This window comes from Pleurodeles waltl, chromosome 12, assembly GCF_031143425.1.
Source record: "Pleurodeles waltl isolate 20211129_DDA chromosome 12, aPleWal1.hap1.20221129, whole genome shotgun sequence".
Taxonomy (NCBI): domain Eukaryota; kingdom Metazoa; phylum Chordata; class Amphibia; order Caudata; family Salamandridae; genus Pleurodeles; species Pleurodeles waltl.
In genome coordinates this window covers 353,635,253-353,659,949 of record NC_090451.1, presented here as the reverse complement: position 1 = coordinate 353,659,949, position 24,697 = coordinate 353,635,253, and the positions used below count along the sequence as shown (strand labels likewise).

Sequence of the window (24,697 nt, the reverse complement as noted above, 5' to 3'; positions counted from 1 at the left end):
CTGAAGACCTGCAAAAGAAGGAGACCAAGTCCAGAAGTCAAAAGAAGTTCCAGGAAGGACAGGAGCCCCTGCCAACCCAGAAGAGGGTGCAAAAGAAGAGTCCCTGGTTGGACGAAGACTGCAGAAATGCACCCTAGGAAGATGCCAGCGGGTTCCTGCGTGATGCAAAGGATGTCCCACGTCGTGGATGCAGGCGAGTCTTGGTTCCGGCAAAGTCGCGTTTTGAGTCAACTAGCCGCTATCTGGACCCAGGAGGGACGAGGGGCTTCAACTCTGTGTGAGGAGGAATAGGGGGCCTCTCAGCACTTCAGAGAGCCCTCAGAGCACCAGATAGCACCCACAGGAGTCCCAGGACACGGGGACAAAGGAGGCGCAAAATGCGGTTGGTGGAGCACTACACAGGATGGTCCCACGTCGCCGGAGAACAACTCAGCGAGTTAAGCGTCGCAGGATAGAGTGGTGGGGACCTGGGCCAGGTTGTGCATGAAGGAAGTTTGCAAATAGTGCACAGAGGCCTCAGGAGGTCAAGAAGACGCGGTGCACAGGGGTACTGTCGTTCTGGGGGAAGGCAAGGTCTTTCCTCCTCCATATCGCAACAGCAAGACCTCAGGACAGTCTGTGTTGATGGGGTCCACCCTCTGTGTTCCAAGGAGCATGCTCGTCGCCAGGAGAGGAGTCCAAGTGATCCGGTCGTCAACTTAGAAGGTGTAGGAGGCTGGCCTGGCTTATAGTGGGTACCTTGTGGTACTTACACCTTGTGCCAGGGCCATTTATCCCTTATTAGTAGGTTAGAGGTGTTCTACCAGCTTAGGCTGATAGAGGTAGCTATAGCAGAGCAGCCAAGGCTGAACTAGGAGACATGCAAAGCTCCTACTATACAACTTATATCACTTAGCACTATATCACAAGAAAACACAATACTCAGAGTTACTAAAAATAAAGGTACTTTATTTTAGTGATAATATGCCAAAAGTATCTCAGTGAGTACCCTCAGTTAGAAGGTAAGTAATATACACAAGTTATATGTACACAAACCCAAAACAGGTAAGTAACAGTAAGAAAAGTAGTGCAAACAATGTAGAATCACAATAGGATGCAAAAGGTGAACATAGGCCTAGAAGCAACACAAACCATATACTCCAAAACTGGAACGCGAATCACAAATGGACCCCAGACCTATGGGAGCTTGTAGAGAGTCGCTGGGACTGTAAGAAAACAGCCAGGGTGTCCAAGATACCCCACCCCAAGACCCTGAAAAGTAGGAGTAAAGTTCCCCTACTATCCCAAAAGGACACAATAGTCGTGATAGGGGGATTCTGCAAGAAGCACAAACACCAGCAAAGCACTGAAGACGAATTCCTGGATCTGACGACCTGCAAGGCAAGGGGACCAAGTCCAAGATTCGCGATAGTGTGCGGGGGGAGCAGGAGCCCAGGAAACCCCGGATGAAGGTGCAAAAAGGCTGCCTCCAGGTGGAAGAAGCCGAAGATTCTGCAACAACGAGAAGGGCTAGGAACGTCTCCTTTGGCGGGAAGGTGTCCCACGGCGTGCTGGATGTTGCAGAAGTTTCCACACAGAAATACCGCAAACAAGCCTTGCTAGCTGCAAGGGTCGCAGTCGAGGTTTTTGGGTGCTGCTGGGGACCAGAAGGACCATGATGTCGCCCCTTGGAGGAGGAGACAGAGGGGGCGCTCAGCAACTCAGAGACCCCGCAGAAGCAGGCAGCACCCGCAGAAGTACCGGAGCAGGCACTTAGAAGATTGGTGTAACCGGAGTCACAAAAGGAGGGGTCCCACAATGTTGGAGTCCACATCAGAGGGTTGAGCACTGCAGGACGAAGTGCTGGGGACCCAGGCTAGGCTGTGCACGAAGGAATCCTTGGAGAAGTGCACAGAAGCCGGAGCAGCTGCAAATCACGCAGTACACAGGTTTGCAGTCTAGCGTGGGGAGGCAAGGACTTACCTCCACCAAACTTGGACTGAAGGATCACTGGACTGTGGGGATCACTTGGATCTAGCTCCTGTGTTCCAGGGACCACGCTCGTCAGGATGAGAGGGGACCCAGAGGACCGGTGATGCAGTCTTTTGGTGCCTGCGTTAGCAGGGGGAAGAATCCGTCTACATACAGGAGATTTCTTCTTGGCTTCCAATGCAGGGTGAAGGCAGACAGCCCCCAGAGCATGCACCACCACCCTAAGGGGACTCCTGGCAGTGCCCAGGTCTACCAAGTAGGTAACCTCACCCTTTTTTCTACAATTAGATGAGGTCCACTCCATTTGGCTTGAAGGTTTTTACCAGCCTTTTTCATGTGTTCAGCCATTCGTGATCTTAGGCCAAGTACATAATCCACAATGTCCTGTTTAGGAGCTTTTAAAGGTTGTTCCCAACCCTCCTTAACAATAGCAAGGGGACCTCTTACAGGGTGCCCAAAGAGGAGTTCAAAGGGGCTAAAGCCCACTCCTTTTTAGGGTACCTCCCTGTAAGCAAAAAGGAGGCACGGTAACAGGACATCCCATCTCCTTCTGAGTTTTTCAGGGAGTCCCATTATCATACCTTTGACAGTTTTATTAAACCTCTCAATCAGACCATTTGTTTGTGGATGATCAGGAGTAGTGAACATGTACGTTACACCACATTCCTTCCACATTGCTTTGAGGTATGCAGACATGAAGTTACTACCTCTGTCTGACACCACTTCCTTATGGAAGCCTACTCTGGAAAAGATTCCCAGGAGGGCCTTTGCCACTGCAGGAGCTGTAGTGGTCCTTAAGGGGATGGCTTCAGGATACCTAGTGGCATGGTCCACTACCACTAGGATAAACCTATTGCCTGAAGCTGTTGGAGGGTCAAGGGGGCCAGCTATGTCAACCCCTACCCTTTCAAAGGGCACCCCAACCACTGGCAATGGCATTAAGTGGGCCTTTGGGGTGCTACCGGTCTTGCCACTGGCTTGGCAGGTGACACAGGAGCGACAATATTCCTTTGTGTCTTCTGACATATCGGGCCAGTGAAAATGTGGAACAAGTCTGTCCCATGTTTTACTCTGGCCTAAATGCCCAACCAAGGGAATGTCATCAGCAAGAGTTAGGAGGAATTCCCTGTACTGAAGGGGGGTGACCAGTCTCCTGGTGGCACCAGGTTTAGGGTCCCTTGCTTCAGTATAAAGAAGATTGTTCTCCCAGTAAACTCTGCGGCTGTCATTGACATCCCCAATTTGCTGCTTGACCGCTTGCTGTCTGAGACCCTCCAATGTGGGACAGTTTGCTGTGCCACACTCTGCTCTTCCCTGGCAGCCCCCCCTGCACCCAAAAGCACCCAAAAGCTCAGCTGTATCAGCTTCCAGCTCCTCTGGTGTAGGTTCTGCACAGGGAGAGAATTCCTATTCCTCAAAAGGGGAATCATCTGTAGAGTGATAGTGGACAAGGGTTTGCCCTTCCTATCCCTGGTTTTTGGGAACCCTTGGTCCATGGCAACACAAACCATATACTAAAATAGAGGAATGCGAATGCCAAATTTCCCCCTAGGCAAGCGTAGTGTATATAGGGGCGCTGGGAGTGTAAGAGAACACCAAAGGTAAGTAAAATACCCCACCCCAGAGCCCAGGAAAGCAGGAGTAAAGTACAAGTTTCCTCAGAACACACCACAAGTCGTGATAAAGGATTTTGCAAGAACCAAGCAAGACTACAAGCAACAAACTATGGATTCCTGGACCTGAACACCTGTGGAGACAGGAAAACCAAGTCCAAAAGTAGAAGAAGAGTCCAAGAAGGCCATGAGCCCCTGCCAACCTAGAAGAAGGTGCAAAAGTGGATTCTCCGGTCAGAAGAAAAGTACAGAAGAGCACCAAAGAAGATGGCTGCGGGTTCCTGCTTGGTGCAGGTGATGTCCCACGTTGAGTTGTTGGATGCAGGCTGTTTGCGTCGCTGGATTCCGCCAACAAGCCTTGATTCCAGCAAGTACACGGTTTGCGTAAAAAAGGAGCTGCCTCGACCCAGGAGGGACCTGGGGTCTCAACTCAGACTGAGGAGTCACAGCAGGCTCTCAGCACTTCAGAAAGCTCTCAGAAGACCAGGCAGCACCGACGGGAGTCCCAGAACACAGGACAAAGAAGATGAAAAGTGCGGTTGTCACAGCACTACACAGGACAGTCCCACGCCACCGGAGAACAACTCAGGGAGCTGTGCGTCGCAGAATGGAGTGCTGTGGACCTGGGCTATGCTGTGCACAAAGGATTCTTGGAAGAAGTGCACAGAAGCCCAAGGAGCTGCAGAAGAGTGGTCACTCCCCTTTCCTTTGTCCAGTTTCACGCCAGAGCAGGGACTTGGGTCCCCCGAACCGGTGTAGACTGGATTATGCAAGGAGGGCACCGTTTGTGCCCTTCAAAGCATTTCCAGAGGATCTGGGAGGCTACCCCTCCCAAGCCTGTAACACATATTTCCAAAAGGAGAGGATGTAACACCGTCCTCCCAAAGGAAATGTATTGTTCTGCCTTCCTGGGACTGAGCTGCTCAGTCCCAAGGACGGCAGAGACCTGTCTGTGAGGTGGCAGCAGCTGGGCTGCAGTGGAAACCTCAGAGATCTGGTTTAGAAGTACTGGGGATCCATGGTAGAGGCCCCCAGGGTGCATGGGATTGGCCCCTCAATACCAGATTTTGATTGGGGGGGGACAATTCCATGATCTTTAAATGCCCATATTCGGAGTTACCATTGTGAAGCTACATATATGTATTGACATATATGTAGTGCATGCTTATAATGGTATCCTCACACTCACAAAGTCCTGGGAATTGGCCCTGGACAACGTGGGGGCACCTTTGCTAGTGTAAGAGTGCTCTCACACACAGTAACTTTGCACCTAGCCTTCAGTAAATGAAGGTTAGACATATAGGTGACTTATAAGTTACCTTAGTGAAAATGGCTGTGAAATAGTGTGTGCACTATTACACTCAGGCTGCAGTGGCAGTCCTGATGAAAGGGTTGTATGAGCTGCTTATGGGTGGCAAAAGAAATGCTGCAGCCCATAAGGATCTCCTGGACCTCAATGCCCTGGGTACCTAGGTACCATATACTAGGGACGTATAATGGGGGTCCAGTGTGCCAATCATAATTGGAATATGTAGTGACAAATTTGGTAAGTAAAGAGAGCATAAGCACTGGAGTCCTAGTTATCAGAACTTCAGTGACACAGTTAAGCATACTGACAACACACATAGGCCACAAACTATGAGCACTGGGGTCCTGGCTAGCAGGAGCCCAGTGAGACAGGCAAAACACACTAACAGGCAGAAATTTGGGGGTAACATGCCAAGCAAGATGGTACTTTCCTACACCCCCTCCCCCCAAAAACAAAGGACAATAAGGCTAACCTTGCCCAGATGAGTCTTCATTATCTAAGTGGAAATATCTGGAGAGTCCATCTGCACTGTAGTCGTTACTCCAACGTCTATGTTCCACTGTAAACCCCATCCCTTGCAGGGAAATGGACCACCTCAACGATTCAGAGTTTTCTCACTTCGTCTGTTTTAACCATAAGAGAGGTTTGCCGTCTGTCTGAACAATGAAGTGAGTGCCAAATAAGTATGGTCTCAACTTTTTCAGGGCCCAGACCACAGCAAAGGCCTCCCTCTCTATGGCTGGACAACACTTTTCTCTAGGGGGTCAACCTCCTACTGATAAAAGCAACAGGTGAATCCTAGCCCTCTGAGTTCAGTTGTGATAGCACTGCCCCAACCCCCAGTTCAGATGCATGTGTCTGGACAATGCATTTTTCAGAGTAATTTGGGTTTTTTAGGACAGGTGCAGTACACATAGCCTGCTTAAGCTCCTCAAAAGCTTTTTGACAGCTGGCTGTCCACAATACCTCTTTAGGCATCTTGTTAGCGGGGAGGTCATTAAAAGGAACAACAATGGAACCATAGTTCTTAATGAACCTCCTGTAATACCCAGTGAGGCCAAGAAAGGCTCTGACCCGGGTCTGAGTAGAAGGGGGAGCCAGTCTAGAAAAGACTGGATCTTCCCCTGTTGTGGTTCAATCTGTTCTCCAACTACCAGGCGGCCCAGATAAACCACTTTCCCCTGCCCTAACTGGCATTTGGAAGCCTTGATAATGAGGCCTGCCTTTTGAAGGGCCTCCAACACTTTCCACATGTGGACCAGGTGGTCATCCTAGCTGGAGCTAAATACGGCAATATCATCTAAGTATGCTGCACTAAAGGTTTCCAGACCTTGGAGGACTGTGTTTACCAGCCTCTGGAAAGTGGCAGGTGCATTTTTCAAACCAAACTGTAAACTGATAATGCCCTCCTATGGTTGAAAATGCAGTTTTTGGCTTAGCATCCTCTGATAATTTGATCTGCCAATACTCTGCAGTCAAATCAAAGGTGCTTAGATACTTGTCAGAGGCCAGTGTATCTATGAGCTCATCTGCCCTAGGTAGAGAGTGAGCATCTGTTTTAGCTACAGTATTGAACCCTCACACAATACCACATTTCTTTCTTTCCTTCCTTGCTATGATGTTTGGGGACAAGCACCACTGGGCTGGTCCAGGGGCTATCTGAGTCCTCAATAACACCTAGGTCCAACATTTACTGAACCTCAGACCTAATACAGTCTCTGACATGGCCAGGCTGCCTATACAACTTACCTTTGACAGGCAAACTGTCTCCAGTATCAATGGTATGCTCACACCAAGAAGTGGTACCAGGTGTGAGTGAAAAGAGTTCAGAAAACTAGCCTAGTAAATTCTTGCAGTCTTCCCTCTTCTCTGCTGTGAGGCAGTCTGCAAGAACAACTCCTTCCACTAAGCCATCAGCTTCAGTGTTGGAGAAGAGGTCAGCGAGAGGGTCACGCTCTTCCTCCTGCCCCTCATCTGTGGCCATGAGTAGGGTTGAATCTGCCCTATCATAGTAAGGTTTAAGGCGGTTGACATGAAGTTCCCGAAGGGGACTTCTGTCAGTGCCAAGATCTACCAAATAGGTGACCTCACCCTTTTTCTCCACAATAAGATGGGGTCCACTCCATTTGTCCTGGAGTGTTCTTGGTGCCACAGGCTCCAAACCCCACACCTTCTGTCCTGGGTGGTACTCAGTCAGGACAGCCTTCTGGTCATGCCATTGCTTTTGAAGCTCTTGGCTGGCGTGGAGGTTCTTAGTGGCCTTTTTCATATACTCAGCCATCCTTGATTTTAGGCAAAGTACACAAGCAACAATATCTTGCTTAGGGGGCTTCAATGGTTGCTCCTACCCCTCTTTCACAAGAGCAAGGGGACCCCTAACAGGGTGACCAAAGAGGAGTTCAAAGGGGCTGTAGCCCACTCCTTTCTGGGGTACCTCCCTGTAGGTATAAATGAGGCATGGCAGGAGTGCATCCAATCTCCCTCTGGGTTTTTCAGGGAGTCCAATGATCATGCCTTTGAGAGTTTTATTAAATCTCTAAACCAGTCCATTTGTTTGTGGATGACAGGGTTTTGTGATTTTGTAGGTTACACCACACTCCTTACACATAGCTTTCATGTATGCATACATGAAGTTACTAGCCCTGTCTGATACTACCTCTTTAGGAATGCCCACCCAGGAAAATATTCCCAGGAGGGCCTTTGGCACTGCAGGTGCTGTAGTGGTCCTTAAGGGGATGGCCTCTGGACATCTTGTGGCATGGTCCACTACCACCAAGATGAACCTATTACCAGAAGTAGTTGGAGGATAAAGGGGGCCAACAATGTCAACCCCTACCCTTTCAAAGGGCACCCCAACCACTGGCAGTGGGATTAAGGGGGTCTTTGGGGTGCCACCAGTCTTGCCACTGGCTTGGCAAGTCACAGAAGAGCAACACACCTCTTTTGTGCCCTCAGACATGTGAGGCCAGTGAAAGTGAGGGACCAGTCTGTCCCAAGTCTTACTTTGCCCCCAGATGTCCAGCCAGGGAAATGTAATGTGCCAGAGTTAGGAGGAATTCCCTATACTGCAAGGGAATGACCAGTCTCCTGGTAGCACCAGGTTTAGGGTCCCTTGCCTCAGTATAAAGGAGATTGTTCTCCCAGTAAGCTCTATGTGAATCGTGGATATCGTCAGCTTCTTGTTTGACAGCTTGCTGTCTTAGATCTTCTAGTGTGGGACAGGTCTGCTATGCCACACTCAGAGCCAGATTTAAAGAAAAGTGGGGCAGCGCTGTGCTGCGCCAAACTTGACAGCACTGCGCTGCGTCAATTTAGAAATGCAGGGATGCGCCGTTTTTAAGGGAATACGCCGCACCCGTGTCTGTCACCCTGCGCTGGCGCTAAATTTAGCTGCCAACGCAGGCATCCTTGCACCATCGTGCAAGGATGTCTGTGCTGAGGGGTGTGATTATTTATGTGCGGGACTGTGTGTCCCTTCCTGCACATGAAGAATCACTAATGGTGCTTTGGCACTTCTGTGTGTGCTTCACAATGCAGCACACAGAAGTGCCAAAGCATAATTTCCAAATGATTGTTTACGTGCAGGAAGGGACACCTTCCCACACATAAACAATAATTTCTGGCATTTTGCTTTTTCTATGCGTGCGGCAGAATGCAGCAAAAAACGAGGAGGAATAAAAGTATTCCTCCTTGTTGCTCCCTGCTAACACCACCCATGGGGGTGGAGTTAGATTCTGGTGCTGCATCGGGTTTACAATGCAATGGGTGCTGCTGTGGCACGCCCCTTCCACGCACAGTGATGTGTGGGAAGGGGCCGTATTTACAAGGTGGCGTTAAGCCACAAAACGTGGCTTAATGCCACCTTGTAAATACGGTGCTGTACTTAGAGCCAAAGGAGCGTCACTGAAAGTGAAGCTCCTGTGGCACTAGGGGCCTATAAATACAGCCCCTAGTTCCTGCCTGGCAGGCCCCCTTGCACCCAGGAGCACAGCTGTGTTGGCTTGAAGCTCCTCTGGTGTAGGTTCTGCACAGGGAGTTGACTCTTCCTCATAAAAAGGGGAATCTTCTGGAGAGGGAGGGTTAGTGGACAAGGGTTTGCCCTTTCTACCCCTAGTTTTTGGGAGCACTTGGTCGATTGTTCCAGGATCCATGTTTCCCTGTCCTCTTTGCTTCTTGGCCTGAGCCCTAGTAAGAGCAAAAATGTGCCCTGGAATGCCCAGCATGGCTGCATTGGCCTCCAACTCCACTTCAGCCCAAGCTGAAGTTTCCAAATCATTGCCCAATAGACACTCTACAGGTAAGTCAGTGGATACCACAACCTTTTTAGGACCAGTAACCCCACCCCTAGTTGAGATTCACAACAGCCATGGGGTGGCTAATAGTGTTGTTATGGGCATCAGTAACTTAGTACGTACTGATGACCAAGTAGGTGTTACTCAGGGGCAACCAGTTTTTCCATCACAGTAGTGATACTGCCACTTGTGTCACTGTAGGCCTCAACCTGAACACCATTTATTAGGGGTAGTTGCTTATACTTAACTATATTAAGGGGACAGGCAACTACGGTGGCAAGGTCAATGCCACCATCAGAAACTAAAACAACCTCAGTGGTCGCCCTAACTAGACCAACCCCCACTACATTACCAAAAGTGAGCCCGACTACACCCTTTGACTATTTGTAGAGTTTTTCCCACCCCCACTGCTATTACTAGGGGCACTAGTGGAAGCAGTGGGGGTTGTGTTGGTGGGAGGCTTGGTACTTCTCTTGGGACAAGTGGGGTCACTTGCCCAATGGCCTTTGTTCTTACACAAATAACACCAAGGCTTTTTCTTCTGATTTGAAGAGGATTTGGACCCACCACCCTCAGAGGATTTTTGTGAGCCTGATGAAGACTCTGACTTTTTATCTTTGTCCCCACCCTTGTCATATGACTTACCATCCATCTTCTTGCTTTCCTTGTCACCCCCGTACGAGCTTTTCTGCTCACCCTTGTTCTGACCCATTTGTCTGCCTTCTTTCCCAATTCTTGGGGAGAGGTCAGATCTGAGTCCACAAGATATTGGTGCAACAAATCAGACACACAATTGTTAAGAATATGCTCTCTCAAAATCAGATTGTATAAACTTTCATAGTCAGACACCTTGGTGCCATGCAACCAACCTTCTAAGGCCTTCACTGAACAGTCTACAAAGTCCATCCAATCCTGTGAAGACTCTTTTCTGGTTTCTCTGACCTTGATTCTATATTGTTCAATGGTGAAGCCAAACCCACCTACGAGAGCAATTTTCAGAATATTTTAGTTGTCGGAGTCATCTTCCCTAACAGTAAGGAGTCTATCTCTCCCCTTGCCAGAGAAAGACAACCACAGGATAGCAGCTCAGTGTGCCTGAGGGACCCTCTGAACTTTACAGGCCCTCTCAAGTGCAGCAAACCACATATAAATGTCATCCCCCTCCTTGTAAGGGGGGACAATCCTGTGCAGGGTTCTAGAATCAAATGTGTTTTCTCTAGCACTGGAACTTCTGAAACTACTGCTGCTGCTGCTACCATGGGGAATTAACCCCAACCCTTGCCTTTTCCTTTGCACAGCTAGGGATTCCCTATCTCAGGCCAACTGCCGCTGCTGTAGACTAAGGCCCTCATTCTGACCTTGGCGGGCGGCGGAGGCCGCCCGCCAAAGTCCCGCCGTCAGGTTACCGTTCCGCGGTCGAAAGACCGCGGCGGTAATTCTGACTTTCCCGCTGGGCTGGCGGGCGGTCTCCTTCAGACCGCCAGCCAGCCCAGCGGGAAAGAGGCTTCCACGATGAAGCCGGCTCGGAATCGAGCCGGCGGAGTGGAAGCTGTGCGACGGGTGCAGTTGCACCCGTCGCGTATTTCACTGTCTGCGCAGCAGACAGTGAAATACATTTAGGGGCCCTCTTACGGGGGCCCCTGCAATGCCCATGCCAGTGGCATGGGCACTGCAGGGGCCCCCAGGGGCCCCGCGACCCCCCCCTACCGCCATCCGGATCTCGGCGGTCCGACCGCCGGGATCTGGATGGCGGTAGGGGGGGTCAGAATCCCCGCGGCGGTGCAGCAAGCTGCGCCGCCGCGGAGGATTCAATGGGGCCGCGGTACACTGGCGGGACCCCGCCAGTGGTGCCGGTCCGACCGCGGCTTTACCGCCGCGGTCGGAATCCCCATTGAAGCACCGCCGGCTTGTCGGCGGTGCTCCCGCGGTCCTCCGCCCTGGCGGTCAAAGACCGCCAGGGTCAGAATGAGGGCCTAAGTCTGGCCTCCTCCAACCTCGGCTTTCTGAGTTCCCTGTCTAGGAATTGATCCTCAGGGTTGGATGTGTGGGACACTTCTGATACAGAAGTGACATGAGAATGAGCAAAGGTTGAACGTTCCCTAACTTGAGTTACTCTAGTGTCCTGGCCTCTAGGTGTGACGGGTGCCCTACCTGTGTGTGACTCCTTCCCACTACCAGCTGCACTAAGAGGTTTGTTAAGGGAATGATCTGTGGAAAAACCCTCCCCTGGATCTTGAGGGCCCTCTCCTGAATCTACCTGGGTGGAATCTCACTCTACCTCCCCTTCTGATTGTACCTGACCAGTAGGATGCTTCTGGTCATCTTGCAAGAAGAGATTCAAGATAAATTCCTTGTTGGTGTTCTTCCCAATCCCTAAGCTTCTTTCCAAGCAGAGACCTGTCAGACTTTTGAAATTCAGACTTTCGGTGGTTTAGCAACCCTGGGGGTAGCCTCTACAACAGACATAGTGAAAGAAAAGGTTAGGGAGAGGAGTAAAAAGTTAGTAAACTATTTTACCTAACTTTTTAGAGAAAAGAAAAACTTTTCAGAACTTTTGAAAATCTTTAGAAAGTTTGAAAGAACTTTTTGAAAGTAAAAAAATGACTGCTAGGTATGATTGTACTTAGTTCTAAGTATTGGAGTATACTTTTCTTGTGAAAAGCACCAGTAACAAAGTAGTAAAGCAATTGCAAGTACTTATCCTACCGCTGCACCGCCAATGTAGAAGGCTGGCCTGGTTTGTAGTGGGTACCTAAGGTACTTACACCTTATACCAGGACCAGCTATCCCTCATTAGTGAAATGTGGGCAGTGTTCTAGAAGCTTAGGCTATCTAGAGGCAGCTGTAGCAGAGCAGCTTAGGCTGAACTAGGACACATGCACAGCTCTTGCAATACCACTATAGTTACACAGTACCTATACAGAATAAAAGACAATGACCAAAAATAAAGGTACTTTGTTTTAGTGACTGTAGGGAAATGCCACTGTTGGCATGGTTACCCCCTTTGATTGACAGTGTGCTTGGACCCTGCTAACCAGGACCCAGCAACAGTGTTCTTTCCCTAAAACTGTATCTTTGTCCCCACAATTAGCAAAAGGTCCCCCTTGTACAGAGGGCCCTGTTGCCAGGGAAGTTCTCTAAGGGCTTCAGCATGTATTATGCCACCCCGGGGACCCCTCACTCAGCACATGCACACTGCCTTACAGCTTGTGTGTGCTGGTGGGGAGAAAAAGACTAAGTTGACATGGCACTCCCCTCAGAGTGCCATGCCCACAACCAACTGCCTGTGGCATAGGTAAGCCACCCCTCTGGCAGGCCTTAAAGCCGTAAGGCAGGGTGCACTATACCACAGGTGAGGGCATAGCTGCATGAGCACTACGCCCCTACAGTGTCCAAATCAATTCTTAAGCATTGTAAGTGCAGGGTAGCTATATTGAGTATATGGCCTGGGAGTTTGTCAGAAACAAACTCCACAGTTCCATAATGGCTACACTGAATACTGGGACGTTTGGTAGCAAATGTCTCAGCACAATAAACCCACGCTGATGCCAGTGTGGGATTTATTGAGAAATGCACACAGAGGGCATCTTAGAGATGCCCCCTGCATGCCAGCCCAACTGCCAGTGCTAGGCTGACCGGTCTCTGCCAGCCTGCCATGTCCAGACAAGTTTCTGGCCACATGGGGTGAGTGCCTTTGTGCATTCTGGACCAGGAACAAAGCCTGTCCTGGGTGGAGGTGCTTCACACCTCCGCCTGCAGGAACTGTAACACCTGGCGGTGAGCCTCAAAGGCTCGAGTCTGGTGCTACAGCACCCCAGCTAGTGGAGATGCCCGCCCCCCGGACACAGCCCCTACTTTTGGCAGCAAGTCCGGGGAGCTAATGAGAAAAACAAGAAGGAGTCACCCCCTCAACCAGGTCCACCCCTAAGGTGACGCGAGCTGAAGTGACCCTCTCCTTAGAAAATCCTCCATCTCGTTTTGGAGGATTTAGCCCAATAGGGATGTGCCCCCCCTACCCAAACGGAGGAGGCACAAGGAGAGGGTGTAGCCACCCTTAGGGACAGTAGCCATTGGCTACTGCCCTCCAGCCCTAACACACTCCTAAATTTAGTATTTAGGGATGAACCTGAAGGAAATCAGATTCCTTACTACCTACAAAGAAGGAGGACTGCTTAGCTGAAAGTCTCCATAGAGAAGGAGGACGACAACTGCTTTGGCCCCAGCCCTACCGGTCTGTCTCCAACTTCAGCAAACCTGCACCAGCGACGCATCCTGCGGGACCAGCGACCTCTGCTGACTCAGAGGACTGGCCTTCACCTAAGAAGGATCAAGAACTCCTGTGGACAGCAAACCTGTCCAATGAAGAAAGAAGAAACCATCTTTAAAGGGACTCTCACCTCACTCCAGAACCGTGAGTCCCCACCACTCTTCACCCGACGCTCCTGGCCCGTGTCCAGAGAAATCAACGACCCAGAGAGGATCCCAAGGCGACACCGACGATGTGTCTACCCTAGGCTGACCTCCCTGCATCCCCACAATGACGCCTGCAGAGGGAATCCCGAGGACCACCCTGACCACGACAGCCCAGGACAAAGATATTCGACACCTGGAGAAGCACTGCAATCGCAGCCCACAGGCCCATGAGAAACCGACCACTGGTGCAGCCGTGACCAGCAGGCAGCCCTCACCCTTGCCCAGTCTGTAGCTGGCCCGAGAAGCCCCCCTGTGCCCTGCCTGCAACGTCTGAGTGAGCCCAGGGTCCCTCCATTGAATTCTATTGCAAACCCGACACCCTGTTTGCCCACTGCACCCGTCCACCCCTGTGCCACTGAGGGTGTGTTTTGTGTGCCTACTTGGGCCCACCCCACAGTGCTCTACTAAACCTCCCTGGTCTGCTGCCTGAGGACGCGGGTACTTACCTGCCAGCCGCCCGGAACCAGAGCACACCCTGTCTCCATAGGCGCCCATGTTATTTTGGCTCCTCTTCGACCTCTGTACCTGACTGGCCCTGTGTTGCTGGTATTGGGTGTTTGGGGTTGACTTGAACCCCCAATGGTGGGCTACCTATGCCCCGGAGACTGAACTTGCAAGTGCTTTACTTACCGTATTAACCAAACTGTACTTACCTCGCCCAGGAACTGTTGAATTTTGCAGTGTCCACTTTTAAAATAGCTTATTGCCATTTTATGAGAAACTGTGTACATTACTGTTTTGGTTCAAAGTTCTACCTATATCTATGCAAAGTACCTTACATTTACTGTACTTACCTGCAATTTGAATCTTGTGGTTATAAAATAAATTAAGAAAATAATATTTTTCCATATAAAAACCTATTGGCATGGAGTTAAGTTATTGAGTGTGTGTTCTCATTTATTGCTTCAGTGTGTACAACAAATGCTTAACATTACCCTCTGATAAGCTTAGCTGCGCGACCACACTACCACAAATAGAGCATTAGTATTATCTATTATTGCCTCTGTCAAGCCTCTTGGGGAACCCCTGGACTCTGAACACTATAATCTCATTTTGATATAGTATATACAGAGTCAGCTTCCTACAGTGACACAAGGCCAAAAATATCTTAGAGGCAATACTCATTGTGGAGGTAAGCATTATACACAATATATACACTAGTAACCAAAATCAGGTAAGTAAACAGTCATAGAATAGCGCAAACATTAAAAAACACAATAAATTGCAATGGGCCTAGGGGCAACACAAACCATATACTAAAATATTGGAATGCGAATGTCAAATTCCCCCCTAGGCAAGTGTAGTGTGTAGAGGGGCACTGGAAGTGTAAGAGAACACCAAAGGTAAGTAAGGTACCCCACCCCAGAGCCCAGGAAAGCAGGAGTAAAGTACAGTAAGTTTCCTCAGAACACACTACAAGTTGTGATAAAGGATTTTGCATGAACCAAACAAGACTGCAAGCAACAAACAATGGATTTCTGCACTTGAAGACCTGTGGAGAGAGGCGACCAAGTCCAGAAGTAAAAAAAGAGTCCAGGAAGGACAGGAGCCCCTGCCAACCTAGAAGAAGGTGCAAAAGTGGGTTTTCCGGTCAGAAGAAAAGTACAGAACTGCACCAAAGAAAATGGCTGCGGGTTCCTGGTTGGTGCAGGAGATGTCCCACATTGAGTTGTTGGATGCAGGCTGTTTGCGTAGCTGGATTCCACCAGCAAGCCTTGGTTCAAGCAAGTATGCGGTTTGCGTCAGAAAGGAGCTGCCTGGGACCCGTGGGTCTCAACTCAGACTGAGGAGACAGAGGGGGCTTTCAGCACTTCAGAGAGCCCTCAAAAGACCAAGCAGCACCCATGGGAGTCCCAGAACATGGGGACAAAGAAGATGCAAAGTGCGGTCATCGCATCACTATACAGGAAGGTCCCACACCGCCGGAGAACAACTCAGGGAGCTGTGCATCGCAGGACGGAGTGCTGAGGACCTGGGCTACACTGTGCACAAAAGATTCTTGGAAGAACTGCACAGAAGCCCAAGGAGCTGCAGAAGACAAAGTGCACAGGACTACTGTCGCAGCCTGGGGAGGCAAGCTCTTACCTCCACGAAATTTGGACAGCTGGACCTTTGGACAGTCCCGGTCACTTCGGTCCACCACCTGTGTTCCAGGGAGCATGCTCGTCATCAGGAGATGAGTCCCAGAGTGGTATCACACACTATATAGTGTCTTCCTTCATCATATGACCACCTAGCCTCACCCAGGTAGGACAGTGCCACCTGGGTGGACTCAACCTCACTGTTGAAAGAACAGGAGGGAGTGTGGAAATTCAAATTATCTGGAAGTATACGGGATCCAGCTATGCTAGGGAAAATGTAAATACCTAATCAGTCACCTGTGTAATAGTACACTTTTATTCGTGGTGACTGTAGGTGAGGTTAATAACAGAGGATAGGACACTTATATGAGAGTAAAGACTCACTGGGTCACCTATCTAATAATTACTGGCCAACACATTTCTGCCCGCTGCTAAGAGCCAAAGGAGGTCTGGGGGCATTCTTCAGGGCCTGGGATCCCTCATTATCATGCATTACAAAATCAAGAGAAGGACTACTCCACTAGGAGGAGTACAGATTTTATAGAGATAAAGAGCCTACCTGTCAGGAGATACCCTATGGCCCTAATCCTGAAGGGCTCCAACTACCGCTTGTGGTCAAGGAGGGGAACGGAGTAGGTGCTGAGCGAGCAATTCCTTTGGAGTTTGTGTGACTATAAGGGGACACTCCCCCTCCTTTTGACTGGCAGGCAACATCCACGTGAAACCTTTGCTCGTTTTGGGCTTGAGGGTCCAAGAGGACCTCAAACTGAGCCAGTGCCAGGCATCTGGCTTGAGCTGTCAGTGGTTCGCCCTCCTCTTATGAAGGACAGTATGGTGCCCATTTTCTTTCTACGTTGCCGTGGGTCACAAAAGTTGCACCATGCGAGTCGCACAGGCTTTCCTGTATTATTATGCCTTAAGTGCATTGCAACATATTTTTGTGGTCTTAAAGCCTGTGATTTTGCAAATCACACACATTTCAAACTTAAAACAGTTACAGACATCTGGCCCTCTGTTACTTTGGATATCCATAATGAATAATTTTTCTTTGAAATGTTAACATTTTATACGTTATTTAACTTGATTTAGCCGCATGCATTTATATAAAATAAAATATGCTTACTTGTAATTTTCTGAGGCCATTTTATCTTGTAGTGAACAAAAGGAAAATAAAATATTAGACCACTAAAAATAAATATAACACAGTAGAGGTATTCCCACGCAGGTGAACCAACAATTGGTGCCACAACCAGGTAAATTGATATCAGGACCACAATCACAGGAATGAAAATCGGAATCTGAAAAAAGAAGTTAACATTTAGAATCAGAATGCTATTTTTCCTCTTCAGCAGGTAGAATGTTATACATATTAGTTATTTCAAATAATTATTCATTCAATTGTGTTAGTTTTAGATATTGGGTTCCAGGTTGGTAGAGGTATGTACCCTGTCCAAGCAGGAATCACAGCCTTAGTCAGGGTGAGTCAGACACACACCTTAAATTAACATTTGCTCACACTCTGGTAGCTGCGCACAGAGCAGGCACGCTTAACTTGAGAGGCAGAGTGTAAAGTATTTGTGCAACACTTCAAATCATAAAACAGTGAAAACACCACACAAAAATAATCCACACTTTGTTAGACAAATAGGGCTTAATTTAATGAACAAAACAAGACAAAAATATCAAAAATCCAATATGTAGAAGTCAAGATATGAATTCAAAACAATTATCTGCAATTGTTGTGCTTAGAAACCTAAAGTGCCAACCAGGGCTATTTAGTCACTCTAAACTGGGGTAAATCCAAACGTTCAGGCCGACCACGATGGAGTGTGGGCCAGATACAGGGACCAACCTTGTTCACTGAAATAGTACCTTGTGTGGAGGGTTGCGTCATTATTGAAGCTCCTTTGCGTGGAGCAGAGGAGAAGATTCAAAGGTGATGCGCATTGGTTCCACCCTGTGCAGTCAGGGATGCATCTTTGTCGAGCCGCGCAGTCGATGCGATGTCCTCGAGGTGCAACGTTGAATCTTTTAAGATGAAGGCAATGCATTGCCGTCGAGCTGCGCATCTAGCGATGCAAATCTGATGGGTTGCGGCCAAGGGCGATGCATCGATTCTGAGCCGGCAGTTGGTACTGTGATGTCCTTGTCTACAGTGGTGGTGTGTCGGCACCAAGAGAGATGGGGTTGTTCCAATCTGCACAGTGGAGACGATGTGTGGATTTCTGTAGAAGACGGCTGCAGAACCCACTTTCAAGACCCGGAGTGGATTGGTGCCACTTGGTAGGGTAGGACTCACAGTTGGCACAGTCCAGAAGCTGTAGCACAATTGAACGAAATCTTTGATGTCCCTTAGACTTCAGAAAAAGAGTCAAGACATCAAGCCCTTGAATCACTTTGGTTCTAGGGATCCAGGTCAGTCCTTCTCACTCCCAGGCAACAAGGGCAACAGAGAAGGCACAGCAAAGCAGGAGTCCAGCCAAGTCCAACAGAGTGGCAGCCCCTTTCAACAGCACAGCGGTCCTTCTTCCTGGCAGTATGTTCTCAGGCCCAGAAGTGTACTGATCTGGTGGTGTCTGAGGTCCAGTACTTATACCCAATTGTGCCTCTGAAGTGGGGGAGACTTCAAAGAGATGCCTTTGAAGTGTACAGAGTCCATGCTCTTTATTCCCTAACTCCAGACACACTACAGGGGTTATGCAGCCCTTTGTGAGGACTCAGGACCCAGCGTATTCAGGTGTGTCAGCTCCTCCATTCTGTCCTGCCCAGGATGGGCCATCAGCTTGTTGATGGTCCATCAGGCACACCTAAGCTCCCTTTGTGTGTAGCTGTCGGGAAAAAATGCACAAGAGCACAGCTGTCACCCACACAGACGTGTATTCAAAGACAGGATGAGGCACAGAATGGGTTAAGTAAGAAAATGCCAACTTTCTAAAAGTGGCATTTTCAGACTTGCAACTTAAAATCCAGCCTTACCATCAGTTGTGATTTTAAATTGAGTCCAGCGACACCAAATTTGAAATATCTATCTGGTCCCAATTGGAAATTACACTTATAAAATGTAATAATAAGGCAATCCCAATGTTAATCTATGGGAAAGATAGGCCCTGTAGTAGTGAAAAACAAATGTAAGAGTTTTTACTTCCTGGATATGTAAAACGTAAAAAAGTGCATGTCTAACTTTTTCAATACTCCGCATCCTGCCCTTGGGGATGTCTAGGGACTACCTTATAGCTGACGTATATGTATTAAAAAGGAAGGTTTGGACCTCACAAGAGGGTTAACTTGCCAGGTCAACATGGCAGTTTAAAACTGCACACATAAGCTCAGCAATGTTAGGCCTGAGACATGTTTAAAGGGCTACTAAAGAGGATGGCATAGTTAGTGTTATAGGCTAACTGGTAGCCACTAGTGGGCAAATGTAGTGTTCTTTTCTAGGGACTTACAAGTAGATTAAATATGCTTATTGTGGCAAGGCCAATGTTAACCATGTTTTAGGGAAAGAGCACATGCACTTTAGCACTAGTCAGCAGTGGTTAAGTGCCCAGAATCCTAAGGCCAGCAATAATGAAGTCCTCAAAACAGGAGGTCAGAAGGCAAACAAGTCAGGGGAAACCACACCAAGGATGCCCGGTCTAACAGCCAGCAAATAAAATAGTAAGAATGTATTAATAATCTTTTTTTGCACATGATTATACTTAATTCTGGAATTATGCACCCTATTCATTTATTGATCGGACCTTCAATGTACGGTAGCTCTTACTTAGTTTATGTATAGAAACCAGGTCTCATGTGTAGGAAAGTAGCATTTGTCTGGCACTTTTTGCCAAGTGTCAGTATATTTGTTCTATAGTACCCTGGGATCCTCCTAACCATGACCCCAGGGTCAGTGTTCACTCCCCTAAATTTAGTTGTATGCTAACTTTTACACCCCACAATTAGCATACTACTGCACCCATGTAAGCCCCTAGTATATGGTACTTAGCTACCCAGGGCATTGGTACCCTAAGGGTCCCCCATGGGCTGCAGCATGTATTGTGCCATCCATGGGGGCCCATGCAAACTGTGACTACAGGCCTGCCATTGCAGCCTGCATGAAACTGTGCATGCACTTTTCACTCCAGATATACGGTTTGCCTTATATCATGGGCACTGCTCTCTTACCCTGTAAGTCACCCCCTAAGGTAGGCCCTTCAGCCCAAGGGCAGGATGCATGGTTCGAAGTGTGAAGGCACCCCTGCATGATCCATGTCCTGGGTTTTGTAAGTGCGGGGAAGCCATCTTAAGGTATGTAGTGGACACTGGTCAACGCAAGTTGTCCAGCTAAATAATGGCTTCACCGAACACAGGCATGTTTAGAATCAAACATGTTGGAATCATGCAACTGCATCAATTTGAGTGCTACTTGCATGATACCATGTACTGTTGGGATTCCCTAGGAGATCCCCCAAGGTCTTCCTATACAGCCTTGCAGGGCCTGCATGCCAGCCCGTGAAGCTGCCGACCCCAAACACTCTTCTGCCGTCCAGCTGCTGAGCATATGTCAGGGAGGGGAAGGCAGGACAATGGATTTCCTGTAAAACAGAGGTGTGACCACCTCTTCTTTAGAAATAGGTGTCTTTGGGCTAGGGTGGGAGTGCCTCAGAGTGTCACCAGACTCCTTTGAAGGGCACATTTGGTACCCCCCTTGCATAAAACGGTTTACACCAGATCAGGAACCCTTAATTCCTGCTCTGGCGCAAAACCACATAAAGGAAAGGGGAGTGACTGCCCCCTGTCCAGCTCCTCCCCTGGGGAGGTGCACAGAGCTCTTCCAGGTGAGGTCCCTGATCACCTCCACTCTGAGAGGTGGGTGTGAAAAAGTATCCTCTTTCTAGCATAGCTACCCCCACCTTTGACCTGTTTGTGAGTGTGTGTCAGTGTGTTTTTACTGTGTCACTGGGATCCTGGTAGCCAGGACCCCAGTGCTCATAGTTTGTGGCCTAATGTGTATGTTGGCAGTGGTGCTTGCCTGTGTCACTGAGGCTCTTCTAACCAGAACTTCAGTGCTTATGCTCTCTCTGCTTTTAAATTTGTCATTGTAGGCTAGTGACTTAATTTACCAATTTCAATTGGCCCACTGGACCCCCCCCCCTTATAAGTCCCTAGTATATGGTTCCAGGAGATCCTTATGGGCTGCAGCATTTCTTTTGCCACCCATAAGGATAGCAGATAAGCCCTTCCACAGGCCTGCCATTGCAGCCTTCTTGAAATAGTGCACACACTATTTCACAGCCATTTTCACTGCTCTTAAGTAGCTTATAAGTCACCTATATGTCTAACCTTCACTTGCTGAAGGTTAGGTGCAAAGTTACTAATTGTGAGGAAACCCTTGCACTAGCAAAGGTGCCCCCACATAGTTCAGGGCCTTTTCCCGGTACTTTGTGAGTGGGGGGATGCAATTACACGTGTGCACTACATATAGGTCAATACCTATATGTAGCTTCACAATGGTATCTCTGAATATGGCCATGTAAGGTGTCTAAAATCATGGAATTGTCCCCTGATTCCAAATCTGGTATTGGGGACCCAATTCCATGCATCCTAGGGGCTCCACTATGGACCCCCAGTACTGCCAAACCAGCTCTCTGAGGCTTGCACTGCAGCTACTGCTGCTGCCACCTCACAGACAGGGTTCTGCCCTCCTGGGGTCTGAGCAGCTCAGTCCCAGGAACGCAGAACAAAGCATTTCCACTGAGAGCAGGGTGTTACACCCGCTCCCTTTGTAAATAGGTGTTACAGGCTAGGGAGGGGTAGCCTCCCCCAGCCTCTGGAAATGCTTTAAAGGGCACAGATGGTGCCCTCCTTGCATAAGCCAGTCTACTCCGGTTCAGGGACCCCTTGTCCCCTGCTCTGGTGTGAAACTGGACAAAGGAAAGGGGAGTGACCACTCCCCTGTCCATCGCCACCCTAGGGGTGGTGCCCAGAGCTCCTGCAGTGTGTCCCAGACTTCAGCCATCTTGCTTTGCAGGGTGTGGGGCACTCTGGAGGGCTCTCAGTGGCCACTGCCAGCAGGTGACGTCAGAGACCCCTCCTGATAAGTCCTTACCTGATAAGGTAGCCAATCCCCCTCTCAGGGCTATTTAGGATCTCTCCAGGGGGTTCTCTTCAGATTCCACTTGGAAGTTTCCCAGCAGGAATCCTCTGCAACTACTACTTCATCCTCTGACCTCAGATCAACCGCAGCCTTCTCCGGGAACCACTGTAAGAGCAACAAAGTATCCATAAGGGATACTTTTCTTCTGCAACTTCAGCTCCAGCCAGCAACTGCAACAGTTTCCACAGTGCGCACACTCTGAGGACTCCCTGTCTTCATCCTGCACCAGAACGACCAAAGAAATCTCTTGTGGGGTGATGGAGTCGCTCCCCTGCTCATGCAGGCACCTTGCAAGTCGACGAACGGTACTCCTGGACTCCTCTCACAGCAACGAGCATGCTCTTAGAAACACAGAGGGTGGACCTCATGGACACAGACTGTCCTGAGGTCCTGCTGACACAATTTGGAGGAGGTAAGACCTTGCCTTCCCTGAGAGCGACAGTACCCCTGTGCACCGCGTCTTTTTCACCTCCTGAGGCCTCTGTGCACTATTCGCAAAATTCCTTCGTACACAGCCTGGCCCAGGTCCCCAGCTCTCTATCCTGCAACACTCAACTCGCTGAGTTGACCTCCGGCGGCATGGGACCTTTCTTTGTAGTGCTGCTGCCCCCACCACCAAAAAACAGGTAGTTTTGTATTTGATAATTTTGATGTGTCCAGATAGTGTTTTGGGGCATTTCCTTTCGCGGGCACTAGGCCTACCCACACAAGAGAGGTACAATTTTTATCGGGAGACTTGGGGGAACGCTGGGTGGATAAATGTGTGGCTCCTCTCAGATTCCAGAACTTTCTGTCACCGAAATGTGAGGAAAAAGTGTTTTTGGGCCAAATTTTGAGGTTTGCAGAGGATTCTGGGTAACAGAACTTGGTGAGAATCCCATAAGTCACACCCCATCTTGGATTCCCCTAGTTGTCTAGTTTTCAAAAACGCACAGGATTGTTAGGTTTCCCTAAGTGCCAGCTTAGCTAGAGGCCAAAATCCACAGCTAGACACTTTGCAAAAAAACCAGCTCTGTTTTGGGGCATTTCCTTTCGCGGGCACTAGGCCTACCCATACAAGTGAGGTGCCATTTTTATTGGGAGACTAGAGGGAATGCTGGGTAGAAGGAAATTTGTGGCTCCTCTCAGGTTCCAAAATTTTCTGTCACAGAAATATGAGGAAAAACCTGGTGAGAGCCCCACAAATCACCCCATCTTGGATTGCTCTAGGTGTCTAGTTTTCAAAAATGCACAGGTTTGGTAGGTTTTTCCCAGGTGCCGGCCGAGCTAGAGATCAAAATCCACAGCTAGGCACTTTAAAAAAACACATCAGTTTTCAATGTAAAAATGTGATGTGTCCATGTTGTGTTTCCTGTCACGGGCATTAGGTCTACCCATGCAAGTGAGGTACCATTTTTATCAGGAGACTTGGGGGAACACAGAATAGCAGAACAAGTGTTATTGCCTCTTTCTCTACATTTTTTCCTTGCAAATGTAAGACAGTGTGTAAAAAAGACGTCTATTTGAGCAATGCCCTGTAATTCACATGCTAGTATGGGCACCCTGGAATTAAGAGATGTGCAAATAACCACTTCTTCGCAACATCTTATCTTGTGCCCCTTTTGGAAATACAAAGGTTTTCTTCATATCTATTTTTCATTCTTTATATTTCAGCAAATTAATTGCTGTATACCCGGTATAGAATGAAAACCCATTGCAAGGTGCAGCTTCTTTATTGGCTCTGGGTACCTAGGGTTCTTGATGAACCTACAAGCCCTATATATCCCCGCAACCAGTAGAATCCAGCAGACGTAACAGTATATTGCCTTAAAAAATCTGACATTGCAGGAAAAAAGTTACCGATTCAAACGTGGAGAAAAATGGCTGTTTATTCACCTCAATTTCAATATTTTTTTGTTTCAGCTGTTATTTTCTGTAGGAAACCCTTGAAAGATCTACACAAATCACCCATTGCTGAATTCAGAAGTTTGTCTATATTTCAGAAATGCTTAGCTTCCCGGGATACAGCATTGGTTTCACACCCATTTCTGTTGTTAACTGGAAGGAGGCTGAAAGCACAAAAAATAGTAAAAATGGGGTATGTCCCAGTTAAATGCCAAAACTGGGTTTGAAAAATGTGATTTTCTGATTCAAGTCTGACTGTTCCTGAAAGCTAGGAAGATGGTGATTTTAGCACCGCAAACCCTTAGTTGATGCCATTTTCAGGGGAAAAAACACAGCCCTTTTTCTGCAGATCTTTTTTCCCCATTTAAAAAAAAAAACGAGATATTCACTGTGTTTTGGCTTATTTCTTGGTCTCCTTCAGGGGGAACCCACAAACTCTGGGCAGCTCTAGAATCCCTAGGATGTTGGAAAAAAAAGGACACAAATTTGGCGTGGGTAGCTTATGTGGACAAAATGTTTTGAGGGCCTAAGTGCGAACTGCCCCAAATAGCCAAAAAAGGCCTGGCACCTGAGGGGCCTGGCAGCAAAGGGGTTAAATATACACTTTCTTAATCTGTTAATATTATTTAATTTTCTAAGCAGTGGAGGACCCTGTGAGGAGGCTTGTGGACCCCCAGGGGATTGTCTTATAAGACCCATCTCCTTTCTGAGATGTTCCCAGGCCCCTTACTTGTGACCTCTGTCTGAATCAAAGAGCACCCTTTAAGGTGTATTGGGAAACCTGGCTCTCCCGTCCCCATTGTGTACCAGTCAGCTTACAAGAAAGCACCATCTTTAAAATTTCTTTTAATGGGGGGAGGGGTGAGGATGGTGTATTCCTGTACATCCTCTCCTCATCTTCCACCGTGCAGTCCTGGGTCTCCCAAAATGAAACCCAT

General features: G+C 48.5%; 1 protein-coding gene across 6 annotated transcripts in view; it reads right to left on the bottom strand.

The window, feature by feature from the left end:
* SLC7A9 (solute carrier family 7 member 9) overlaps positions 1 to 24,697 on the bottom strand; it is a 971,101-nt gene that overhangs the window by 32,825 nt on the left and 913,579 nt on the right. For all 6 annotated transcript variants that reach the window (XM_069216551.1, XM_069216557.1, XM_069216555.1 and 3 more), the window contains one exon: positions 16,863 to 17,037. In XM_069216551.1, coding sequence (XP_069072652.1) covers positions 16,863 to 17,037 — 175 coding nt within the window. The remainder of the gene's footprint in view (positions 1 to 16,862; positions 17,038 to 24,697) is intronic.